This window comes from Populus alba, chromosome 1 (assembly GCF_005239225.2).
Source record: "Populus alba chromosome 1, ASM523922v2, whole genome shotgun sequence".
Taxonomy (NCBI): Eukaryota; Viridiplantae; Streptophyta; class Magnoliopsida; order Malpighiales; family Salicaceae; genus Populus; species Populus alba.
The window spans coordinates 49,402,282-49,414,541 of NC_133284.1; the positions used below are offsets into that span (position 1 = coordinate 49,402,282).

At 36.7% G+C, this 12,260-nt stretch overlaps 4 protein-coding genes across 4 annotated transcripts; 2 read left to right on the top strand and 2 right to left on the bottom strand.

Annotated features, from left to right (window-relative positions):
* Positions 1–1,293: 1,293 nt before the first annotated feature.
* LOC140955299 (cytochrome P450 716B1-like) lies at positions 1,294–2,246 on the bottom strand. The gene is made up of 3 exons (XM_073407578.1): positions 2,036–2,246; positions 1,782–1,901; positions 1,294–1,682 (listed from the first exon to the last, which is right to left on the bottom strand). Exons 1-3 carry the CDS (start codon positions 2,244–2,246, stop codon positions 1,294–1,296), a joined length of 720 nt encoding a protein of 239 aa, XP_073263679.1.
* Positions 2,247–3,201: 955 nt separating this feature from the next.
* LOC118027816 (protein FATTY ACID EXPORT 5) lies at positions 3,202–5,352 on the bottom strand. The gene is made up of 3 exons (XM_035031309.1): positions 5,054–5,352; positions 4,099–4,186; positions 3,202–3,473 (listed from the first exon to the last, which is right to left on the bottom strand). Exons 1-3 carry the CDS (start codon positions 5,250–5,252, stop codon positions 3,401–3,403), a joined length of 360 nt encoding a protein of 119 aa, XP_034887200.1. The 5' UTR covers positions 5,253–5,352; the 3' UTR covers positions 3,202–3,400.
* Positions 5,353–6,759: 1,407 nt separating this feature from the next.
* Positions 6,760–8,037, top strand: LOC118027789 (uncharacterized). Its single transcript, XM_035031282.1, has one exon. It carries the CDS (start codon positions 6,786–6,788, stop codon positions 7,878–7,880), a length of 1,095 nt encoding a protein of 364 aa, XP_034887173.1. The 5' UTR covers positions 6,760–6,785; the 3' UTR covers positions 7,881–8,037.
* A 1,757-nt stretch (positions 8,038–9,794) lies between these two features.
* Positions 9,795–12,030, top strand: LOC118027797 (CRS2-associated factor 2, mitochondrial). Its single transcript, XM_035031294.2, has 5 exons — positions 9,795–10,520; positions 10,616–10,743; positions 10,868–11,093; positions 11,216–11,343; positions 11,430–12,030. Exons 1-5 carry the CDS (start codon positions 10,034–10,036, stop codon positions 11,544–11,546), a joined length of 1,086 nt encoding a protein of 361 aa, XP_034887185.1. The 5' UTR covers positions 9,795–10,033; the 3' UTR covers positions 11,547–12,030.
* Positions 12,031–12,260: the final 230 nt, after the last annotated feature.

The window sequence follows — 12,260 nt, forward strand, 5'->3', positions numbered from 1 at the left end:
ATACATCTCAACAATCTGGGACCAGAGAGCATAGTTGGATCCATCCAACTTAATGCCAATAGGAGCAGCGGAGGGTTCAGAGGTGATGGTTGGGGTCTGTGTTCTATTCAACGCCTCAGTCATCCTTGTTGTTAATTCAAGGATAGAACCTGAGAGATGGGACGTGTTGCCATAGGTATTCTGATCTTCGGAGTCTGCCATAGATTACGTGGTGAGAGAACAATTGTGTTTTAGGGTGTAGTACAGGAAGCCAGATCGTAGGCTTGCTCTGATACCATGATAATTATTCACAATCAAAGTTGTTGTGTTTATTCTGTATACTGTTTCTTTATATGTACATCAGAAGAGAGAATAAAAGGAAAGAAAGATCACTACAATCCTAGGCTATCTTTATCTCCCTTATTAACGGGATTTTCACATATTTGGAATGCCTAACAAATTTCCTAATTTGTTGCTATTACAGCTCACGCCAACACTGCAAACCCTTCATCAACTAATACCCACAAGTCTTATGAAATGAAAATAGTCTCTATCTGAGAACTCCAATATTTATAATGCTCTCCACCGAAGATAGGAATCTGTGTGGCTGTATAGGAGAAGATAGAAATAGTAGAAGAAGAAGCCATAAAGCATAAACCTTGCTCTGATACCAAATATGTTGGAAAACAGAATATAGAAAGGAAAAAGGAATGGAATAGAAAAGTGGTAGAGCTGCAGCTCAATACCAAAACGTTTCTTTATTATTCTTTTATGATCTGATTGCTTACAAAAAACAGAATAGAAAGGCCCTTGTATAATAACAAGAACTATATTAATGAATTCTAGGAGCATATAGACTTCCACAATCTAGGGAAAACCAAGAGAACATAGAACCTTAAAAGCTAACAATAAATGACTTTGAGAATTACAAATTACATTTAACACAAAGAGGGGAGGGAACATTCTTAAGGTTTTCAATGCTTCTTCCCATGTGTACTTCATATTTGAAAGGTTCTCCCAGGTTAACAATTCTCCCTTGGGTTTGCTCTTAGCTACCTCTTCTTGTTCTGCAACGAACATCAATATAAGCATTGCATTACACTGCTGTTTGCAATGTATTTACTAATCTTGGACCAGTTTAAGAGGGAAAGTTCCATATCCCCAATAAAAGAATAGTGCCTGTGCTCTGTGTTTTTTTATAAGTCTTATCAATGAAACTTAATTATAGATATCACACTGAGAAAGAAAATGTCATCTATACCTTTCAGAACAGCAGCATAAATTGAAGGTTCATTAGCAAAAGGCCGCATCATATCAGAACAGATGAAGTGTCATGTCCTGCAATCGAAATAAGATAAGAATAATATTATCCACAATCTCCTCGGTCACTTCTTCATTGTTTTGATTACGCTTGCTAAGCAGGCAAGAGGGGAGATTTTGGTGAGAATTAGCGCCCCTCTGCAATTCAACCTTCTTTCCGGCTATGAGATCCTTCAACATGTTCCAAACATCTGCACTTGCCTGGAGGCTGCAGTTGTATCGCGTGAAAAACAAGTTAATGGCGACTGACCAGACTCCTTCTATCATATACTGGGACAAATTGACAAGTTTATCTCTCCGAGACCCTCCTCGTTCGATTCTGAATAGAAGAGAGCAAATGATGTTGAATTTTAGCTTCTTGATTAAGGGCAGGATGCCAGGACCTATAAGCGAACATAAAAAATTTGTTTTGGTCATAAACAAAGGTCAATTCATTCATGGTAAACTTCATCAACAAACCGTGACTTGTTTTCCTAGCCAACGCGTCTCCATATGCATCCAGACTTTCTCATCCATTTTCCCCACATAACGTTTCAGTGATTCGGGCTTCAAAAATGATACAATAGCATCCCCGACACGCTTGTGATCTTGTCCACTGAGTTCTGCCAAACATTTATCCCCCAAAATCCTCGTCAAAGTTTGTGTTTGGCTTTGGCGAGTGTGATGCTATCGCTAGTGAATACGAACTTGTTTTCAGCCTGGCCATATATGAAAACAGTTGGTTTGCCAAACAGACTTAGCTTTGATATTGGACCGTATTTTTGCACTCTTCGTTGAAACCATTTTTCTGCAGTATTGGCTCTCATGGCACACTGAAGGTGTAGGCTATATGGCCTATTAAGGGAATTCCAGTAACATGAAGGAACCTTCTTTGATGATCTTCTGCACCTGGTAAGCAGAAGGAAGATTGGTACGGGGAAGATAAAAATGGTGAAAAATGTATTCATTTCTGCAGAAATGGAGTTGAAGTTGAGTGGGCATGTGACCTACATATGAGAATTATGCCGACAATTAAATTGCTTTTGTTCTTCGGGGTTGTAATTTGGCCATAATTGGCGATTAACCTATAAAAAATTGGTGGGACACATTTTTGGACCATAAAAATTGATTCTGCGGATGAAGTGGAAATTTAGAGGTGTCGACTGTCAACTGTCCTAGGACAGATACGAGGTTAGGTTGCAATCTAAATTTGGATCATAATTTGCTGTCAGCATTATAAGAAAATTGACGTGGGACACATTTTTGGCTGGTTTGACCTTGTATCAGAAACGCATGATATTGATCTTGCTCACGGCTACGAATATTATATTAACAGTTTTGTATTTCTTGTTATTTTGTGCATTTGATTCCAATGCTTAGCACCAATCAATGCACGAAGACAGTTGCTTTGCTGCCTCTGTCATCATGTGGTTTAAGATCGGACATCAAATTTGATTCGTAAATTGTGAAAGTTAGAGCAGGTATATAGCACTGTGAAAGCAATATGTCTAGATGGATTTGTTCATAGTTCTTTTGTGATGGTTTAACCTAGTGAATTTCTAGGGTTTTTCCAGTCTCTTCAATTTCCTCGTCCTACATCAAATGAAGACTGTCTATGTAATAACCAAACCTAAAATAATATCTTTCTGGGCAGATCCGAAGCCTGAAGTCTACTGGGTAAAATTTCAATCTTTCGTTTTTCTTCCTCTTGCTTTTTGCAATGCTTCACATGAAGAAAGAGAAGACTGAAGAGATTTCCAAGGAAGCTAAAACTCTCCCACATGCAAGAGGATAAAAAGTTTAAAAATTTACCCATTACCTCTAATTCTTATCACTTTTTCCTCATCAGGTTTTCATTTACCAGTGAGTTCAATGAGAAAGGGAGAAAGAGGAGGGAAAATATTGAAAAAGTACACAGCATGATGAAGAGAACGCCCCAACTGGGCCAGAAATCGGGTTGTACTTTGCTTTTGAACAACATTTTGCCTCATGCATTTAATAGCTTCAGCACACGCTGGTACAAATCAGTTCAAAATTTTAAAATTCCTCGACACAAATATATGAGTTTCTACAATCTCAGTGCATCTATTGAAATCAGTTATATAAAAACCCTCAAAAGCCTTCACTCAGCCTTAGCTGGAATGTGGTTGCCACCAGTCGCGATTTTGTACAGGTAAAACAGAGTCATAAGAGCACTGCAAGAAAACACAACGTTAAGTGCATAGCTCATGAAATCAAAATAAATGATTCAATCAATAAAGGAAATCCCTATTAATATGGTGATTATTAGATGGAGGGTTTCATAAAGTAAAAGTTAACGCATAGTGGCATGATGCAATCGTGCACAATACAAAAGGATGCAAGAACTGAAATTTTGGGTGTAAACAAAAAAGAAACTTTAGCAACATGGCTTCTAGAATATTAGATCAAAGGTTTCACAAGGTTAATGGTAAGGCATAGTGGCGTGATGCAATCACACACAAAACAACAGCCATGAGAACCAATATATCTTAGGCACTAGCACATGCTAGAAAGATGCTAAACAAGAGAGAGCTCAAAAGTTCTATGCCCATACCATGCCAGAACGGGGTTGGAATATAGATTTCCAGACCAAAAATCAGATTGAATAGCTCTCATTTGATTTATATTTCACAGAAAACACTAGAAAAATATTCAGCAAAGAGTACAATAGATAACCATCAAAATATAAGGCAAATGCATGAATTTTTACATCTACTAATCAATTACTATGATAGGGTTATTGCAAATATAATCAGAAAAGAAAATAGCAGGAAGACGAAAGAGCATGATTTATCTTACCTGATACCAGCAACAATGCCAGCAGGCATTATCTTAGAGGTTTGCATATAGCGTTGCCCCATCACAAATGTCAGTATGGCTGCACAAACTGTTCCAAAGGCACATGAATGAATGAATGAATATAATTACAAATTTCCAGACTATTGGAAAACGACCAAGTAATATGAACACAGCTTGAGTAGTAAAGAGAAGGATGCGATGTCTTCTTCATTTTTGACAGTCCTTGTCAACAAAAAAAGATCAGGATCTGAAGCTTCGCAGATGAATATAAAGCATTTCTATCCTCCTCTTCGACCATCAACAAAAGCACCATAGTCTTGACATTCAGAATAGGGAAGAAAATCCAATTAACATTTCAGTCAAAATAAACTGCTAAAATGGATATTTTCCTTTCTTGGGTTCATATGACCATCAACAAACATGTACTTGTACTAAAGGTCATTTTTTTCTGTTTTTCCGCACAATCGATTTTAATGCATAGATTAAACTTGAGAGTAGCTCCAATCACCAAAAATACACAGAATGATTCAAGTTGAAAACAAAAACCCTTCAATCAACTTAAGCCCAAATGACTACTTCCACTACCCCTTCATCCCATTCACAAACTAATGCTATTTTCTAGACATAGCATATATAATCACAAACCAAGAGGAACCCATTACAATAATAAATACCATCTCATCTAAATCAAAAAAGGAACCTTATTTACTCCATAAATACTTCAAGCCTTAAACACCATGCTCCTTTCTTTTAATAAGGAAATCCTCACACATACTGTCCGTATCCATTCAATTTTCCATCTTTCACTCATTCCTACTCATTGATTATCAAGATCAACACCATTTCAAACACATAACAAGTTAAATTACAGACACGATCAGGAACGTGAACAGCACCAAACCAAAAAGCTACAACCAAATGGAAGAAACAAAGAAACGAAACAAAAAGGTCTTACCAGTTTCGATAGCCAAGCCAAGAAATGAATTCTTCCTCTTCTCAAAAGCTTTAAGACTCAAGTAGCCAGCAAAGATAAGAACCAATCCAGTGCCAGCACCCCCTCCTAATGATGCCATACTCCCTTTCTTCAAATACCCAATAACACCTCCAATCACAAGAACCAAACCATAAGGGATTGTGAAGCAGAAATCATGCATCTTTCTTGGTTTTCTTGATTCCAAGATCGAAACTTTTTCTTCACAGATCAAGCAAAGAATGAGTATTTTTTCTGTTGGTCAACTGTTTTTGGTCGACCAGAAATGAATTGATTTTATTATTTTTGTTTCCTGATTTGCCCTGGGGACTGTCAAGGGAGTTATACAAAACGTGGTCGTTTTGTTAGTTCTAATTGTAAATGGAAAGTGGTGGGGGGACCATTTATCATTATCGGAGTGTGGCAGGCACGGTGGGAAGGAGTCAAGGAGTTATTCACTTATTCGTGATCAAGTTTGGTTATTTGTTGCATTATGGTCCTTGTATTTTTATAGTAATGACAAATTGAGCATTTTATAGAAACATTTTGCTTGTTGAGTTTCTCTAGTTTCGACATTGGATTTTTGTTCTTCTTTTTTGTGTTGATTGGTAACTTGTTAAATAACATATACAATTGTTCAATGGGGAGATATTATAAAGTTTTTAAAAATAAATTAATATGTAAATTGTTTAAGTTATAAAGAAATTTTTTATGGCAACATGATTTATCACCATTGTTTATAGTTGTCAAATCCAATTTAAAAATAAAATTGAAAAAAAAATCTAAATTATTAAATCAACCCATGAATCCTCGAATCTACTATATATTTATATATATATATATATATATATATATATATATATATATATATATATTGTACTGTCTAGATTGGGTTTAGTTAAGCTTACCGAATCATTAAAAATTCAGTCAAAAAACCTCTTGAGAAATATGCTGAGAGCACCCAACCAAAGAGACTAAAAATGTAACAAAGTAGCAGAATATTGAGACACAAAGAGATCCAAATGAACAAAGTCTAATGGGTTTGGGGCAGAAAAGAAAACAAAAGCAAAGCACGTTTTAAAAATTTCTGTTAGAATGCTCAGTAAAAAAAGTTAAATTTTCTACAAAATAATTTCATTTAAATAAAAAAAATAGTATAATTTGAATAAAAAAAATGGATAGAATATTTTAAAAATTGATGAAATTTATTAATTAAAAAAATAATTATAAAATTAGGATCGACCTGATGAATAGATTCAGGATCTAAACCAATCCAATCCAAGTTAAAAAATAAATAAAGAAATGAATTAACCTAATTTTATCTAATAAAAAAATTAGATTTCCTCGTAACTCGATTAATTTAGATAAAACCCGCTCAAAACTTAATCAATACTCAATAATTTTTAAAAACTTATTATGTAAATTTTTTAAAAAAAATAAATTAACTCATGCTGTAAACCGAGCTCGTACCAGATCAAAGAGTTTTTGAAGTCAAATTGATATCAAACATTGTTTAATGGTAACATTAAAACTATATATATGGGATATTAGGTAGTGTGGTAAAGTATTTTTTATTTAAAAATATATTATAATAAAAAAATATATTTTAAAAAAATATAAAATAATATTAATTTAAAAAAAAAAAAAAAAAGTTTAAAGGAGTTATATTTCTAAGGTTTGCATGTAAGAGAACGTCGCAACTTTTCACAGTACTCTAATGCTGGTTTGTTTTCGTAGCCGGATCCAAACCCCAACCCGAACCAACTCGTTATATTCAATCCCCAAATCTCTCCCCTCCGAAACCCCAAACGCGTCAAAAACCCTAATGGCAGCGCCAGGAACCCAATTGAAATCCAAGCGACCCACTTGCCCATCTTGCTCCAAACCCGCAATTCTCTGTATCTGCATTCGGATCCAGAACCCGGGTCTTCAAAACAAGGTAAACATCACCATTCTCCAACACAGTTTAGAGAGAAAACACGCTCTTAATTCTGCAAGAATCGCAAGGGTAGGGCTTCAAAATGTCACTTTGAGCACTGTTTCTGATGTTAAATTCGATGCCAAGTTCATGATCCATTTGTTTGACCCGGGTCATGATTCGGGTTCGGGTCAAGATGGAGAAAACAGTTCAGATTTGTATCATGTTATGGATGATGAAGCTGATGAATTCGATGCCAGTCATGTAACTAAAGGTGGTAAAGAGCCAGTGATTACTTGTAGTATAGGTAAATATGGAATTGTTACTGATATTAGTATTGGTAATGTATGGATGCCTCATGTTCAGTGGAAAAGAAGACTAAGTTTTGATAAGATTTTGGCCTCAAAAGTGGCTGTTGATGATTTGGCAAAGGGGTTTGTTGTTAAAAAGTTGCAAAAGAGAAGGGTTGATGGGAGTGAAGAATTGGAAGAGGTAGAAGAGTTTGAAGTTGCGGTGCCTCCAGGGTCAGTGCTTTTATTTCCTAGCAAGAACGCATTGGATGTTGATGGTCTTAAAGCAATGGATTTTGAAGCGAAGAATTTGATTGTTTTAGATGGGACATGGTCAAAGGCAAGGAGAATGTATTGTGAGAATCCGTGGTTGAGGTTCTTGCCGCATTTGAAGTTGGACTTGGATAGGTTGAGTTTGTATAGCGAGGTTAGGCAACAACCAAAAGCTGGTTATTTGTCGACTATTGAGAGCATTGTTTATGCGTTGGAGGAAATAGGGGATTATCCTGAAGGCTTGGATAATCTATTGGGTGTTTTTGAGTCGATGGTTGGTGATCAAAGAAGATTTAAAAATGAGAGGCTGAGCAAGCTCTCTTCTGCATAATCATTCTGCTTGCTATTGTAATTTTATCTTATTTATGCAATACCATTTTAATATGGAGGTGACTTCAATGACTTGCGAACCTCAAAACACAGTGCTTGCATCCAGTTGGGACTTGAGATGCTTCATCTTATCTATTATCTATCTTGAATTATGTTGTTGACTCATGCATTCATGTCTTCCTGATTTGCTGTTGTGGACTGTAGAAAGTTGATGTGGCTTAGTGAAATTTAATAGTTTGTGTATGGACCTTTGATTGTCTTGATATTACTCTGAGAAAAGATATACACAATACGACTAAGCTCAGCTTTTAAGAATTCTGTAGCTGAAATTAATTGTCCCTGGTCATTACGGATGCAGAGAACATTAGCACTGGAGTGAAAAATGCCAAAAATAATGGCAGTTTGCTGTAACTGATGGTTTTACTTTACGGTCTTGACAAGAAAATGCAAAGGGCAGATTTGCACTCGATCAAGGCTGATAGCATGATAAACTGCTGCATTTAATCATCTTTGAGATGGTGCCTGAATAGCAAGATGTGTAAGCGAAGGAATATGTTTGCCTGCACTGCAGAATTGAGTTGTATCTGTAGAACATTGTAATTTAGGTTGCAGATTTTGAGTCAAGTAATTTTATTGTGTGCTCTTAGTTGCAAGGTACTTGAACGTCATTCTACAATTCTCTTCGTTAATGAATTCTCATTCTCCTTTATCAAGATTTTGAAGTAAGATGAAGTTCATGTAATCTTCGTCGAAAAGCAGGCATTGATTTGACATGGTAAAAGATATGCTCTTTATGATTAGCAGCTTAGCTACAACATGGGATCGATCGATCCAAGAAGCTAACCTTTTTCAAATTAAACATTTAGAAGGGCAATCATGCAGGATAAATGAATTGGTCAATGGATCGTAGAAGATTGCAACACTTTACTAGAAGTTGCTAGTCAAGGCATACAAATGCGAGAAAATTAGTAAGACAGTTACACTGTAGCTATAAATTTAGTAGCTGTCATGATCCTGCCATAAACATTCAGCCCTTGTGTTTTACACTGATATTTCCTTATGTTCTCTTCTTGGTGTATTTATTAATTCACCAAACACTCAATATCATGCTATCAAAACCTCCACCAGAAAGCTATATTAAGCTTCAAAGCTGATTTTGTCAGTAGGATTTAGTTTATCTGGTTAGTTCCTTGTACTCTCTTTGAAAAATCGTTTTTTCTCAAGTGAAAAAAAATCAAGAAAATACAATCAGGGCAGGTTTCTTTCACTATATGGGCAAGAAAATCAAGAACGAGCGAACCAGTGCCGTGCAACATTGCAATGAAGCTAAGGTCTCAGCCTTACAGATGACATTCTGTCACTGCCATCTTTCATTTGGTGAGAGAGAGACAAAGATCACTAGGTCAGGGTCTCTCTCTCTTTCTTTATGGGAGGACTAGTAAGTTTAAATAGACTTCAATATTAATTATAGTTGGCTGATTGATGGTTCAAGAGACGGGAGAGTCTTCTTTTCAAGGAGTAAGATTTGAAACATAACCTGTCATGTTTTCTTAGAAATTTGAGAGATTCTATGTTCCCTTTTAGGCTTTTATGATTTAATTGGTAACTAATTTCCAACCCTTTTTTAGTTAACTGGTCTGTTTTCATATACATAGCTTGGTTTTTCCTAAACTAACATGAATATGCTTTTTATTCTCTAAAGCTTAGTCTCTCCTCACTACTGGATGATCAGATTATAGATAGAACAGGGACATCAGAGATTACTGCTTTTGATACCTTTTAGATTAGTTGGCACGCTCTTGCAGGCTAGCTTAATAACCTGCCAATATGAATAAATTGTGTCGTTCTTTACTTAATTGCAGTAAAAGCAATTTCTTCTGCCATTTCAGTATCTGTTATGTCTGTTCTAGTCAATGGACTCCCGCTTGCAAAAAAAAGAAGAAGAAGAAATCTTTAATGCTAGTAGCAATGAAGACTGCTTCTTCACTATATGGAACAAGGCATAATGACTTCATTCACTACATCCAAGGAGGTGTGATTTACACTTGGAAGCCTCATTGATTGTACCTCCTTTGATCATTTAAATATAAACTCTCAAGAGCTTTTTGTTTTTTTTTCTACACAGCAGTGTAATTTAACCTTCTGCTGCACCAAATGGCAGTAAAGTTCCTTTCTTTCACTCACAAAACCCTAACCCAAAACCCTAAATCAAAATCCCTCTACGTTTCTTACTTCCTAAACCACACTCTCTCTCAAGACCAATATGACCCGCCATTTTCTCTCACCAAAAAACCCAAACCCAAAAACACCACCGAGCAGAAAGAAACGCCTGACCCGAATAACGACCCGAAACTCCCTGTAAAATCGGACCTTCCTTTTGACTTCAGATACTCATATTCTGAGTCAAATCCTGCAATTGAGCCAATTGGGTATCGTGAACCGAAACGCTTTTCTCCATTCGGACCCGGTCGCCTTGATAGGAAATGGACTGGCACCGCTGCTCCGACCCAGTGGGAGACGGACATGGATAAGTTAATGGAGGAGAGGAATCGGGTTCTTGGGGACCCACTTACGGAGGAGGAGGAGGCGGAGCTTGTGGAGCGGTATCGCCATAGTGATTGCTCCAGGCAAATCAATTTGGGTAATTTAGTTACATTAAGATGACATATCATCTATTATATGCCCAATGAACGACTTGTTGTTTTGATCAATTTGTTTGCTTTATCTTGGTGGTAGGCAAGGGAGGGGTTACTCACAATATGTTGGATGATATTCACAACCATTGGAAGAGAGCTGAAGCTGTGAGGATCAAGTGTTTGGGAGTACCAACTCTTGACATGGACAATGTTTGTTTCCATCTTGAGGTGTTGAGCTAAATACAAAGTCTCATAGAATTTTATTTCATAGAGTTGGAATTCATTGTATCAACCAATCATACATAGTTTTTGGTGTTTGTTAGCTGATGTAGATGATAGTGTTTTTTTGTAGGATAAATCTGGTGGGAAGGTTATCTATAGGAACATTAATGTCCTTCTTTTGTATCGGGGTCGAAATTATGATCCTGAGAACCGGCCTGTTATTCCCCTCATGTTGTGGAAGCCTTATGCGCCTATATATCCGAAGCTTGTTAAGAATGTGGCTGATGGTTTGACGTTTGAAGAGACGAAAGAAATGAGAAACAGAGGATTGAATTCTCTGCCCCTGATGAAACTCAGTAAGTGAAATGTATTCTCTAGGGTTGGATAGATTGTTGCTTTAAATAAATTTCAAGGTGATTGAAAGCGGAGGGTGTGTAAGTGGTGTGTTTAACTTTGAATGCTGTGAATCTGTGTTCAGCCAGGAATGGTGTGTATGTGAATGTGGTTGACAGAGTGAGGGATGCTTTTGAAACTGAGGAAGTTGTGAGACTGGACTGCAAACATGTGGGTATGAGTGACTGCAAAAAGATTGGTGTGAAACTAAAGGTACGAGTATGACTCAAGCATTACATTTTGTTCTTTATAAGATCATACATGAATGTCTCGCATGACCGTTTATTCCCGAACTGTAGGATTTGGTACCTTGTGTTCCTATTTTATTCAAGGACGAGCAGATTATTCTTTGGAGGGGCAAGAGAAATCAGGAACTGGAATCATCAACTGCCTTAGCGCAAACTTTAGATGCTTGACTAGGCTGTGTTTTTGGCTAGCCAGGATTGCTGATTGCAGTTTGCAGTTTGCAGTTTGCTTGTTCTCTAAACACACTCAACTGGCTGAGACAACATGGATTGGCTTGGTTTACCTGATCAAACCAACAACATATCATCCTTCGTCACTTGTTTGGTGTGACAGTTGGAATGCCGAAAGGTCCATCCATTACCTCCTTTGCATAAAGGACTATAGGGTTGCCCATTTGCTTAAAATTGGCAGTCTGGTAGACTAAAATTGAGGCCTGATTTGTACAATCTTATCACATTGCAAGAACTCGTGTATTTTCTTGTTTGGGATTGTATCTAAAACTCACTCTTGGTCAAACCGCAATATCCTTTGTTGTTTCTATATCCGGAATTGTGATCGTGGGTCATTATGCCATCTTAGGTGTAAAGAAAGATGATACAGAACTCTGAAGTTTTAGGTTCTTAAAAGTCTTGTTATCCTATTCAAGTTTTGATACTATGTTGTTGAAGCTTGAGGATTTCCCATGGCACATAAAATTAGGTGCATGTAAAGACGTACAAGAAATTGGATCTATCGCTATAGTCTGGCCACCCTCTTACTTGTTTTGTACGATAGGATCCACCGAAAGGGTATAACCATAAGCTCGCTTTTTTTGTTTCTTTTTGGTAGGATTGGTAGGCATACTAGATCTTGGATCACATCGAGGAGTTCTTTCTGTTCCATAA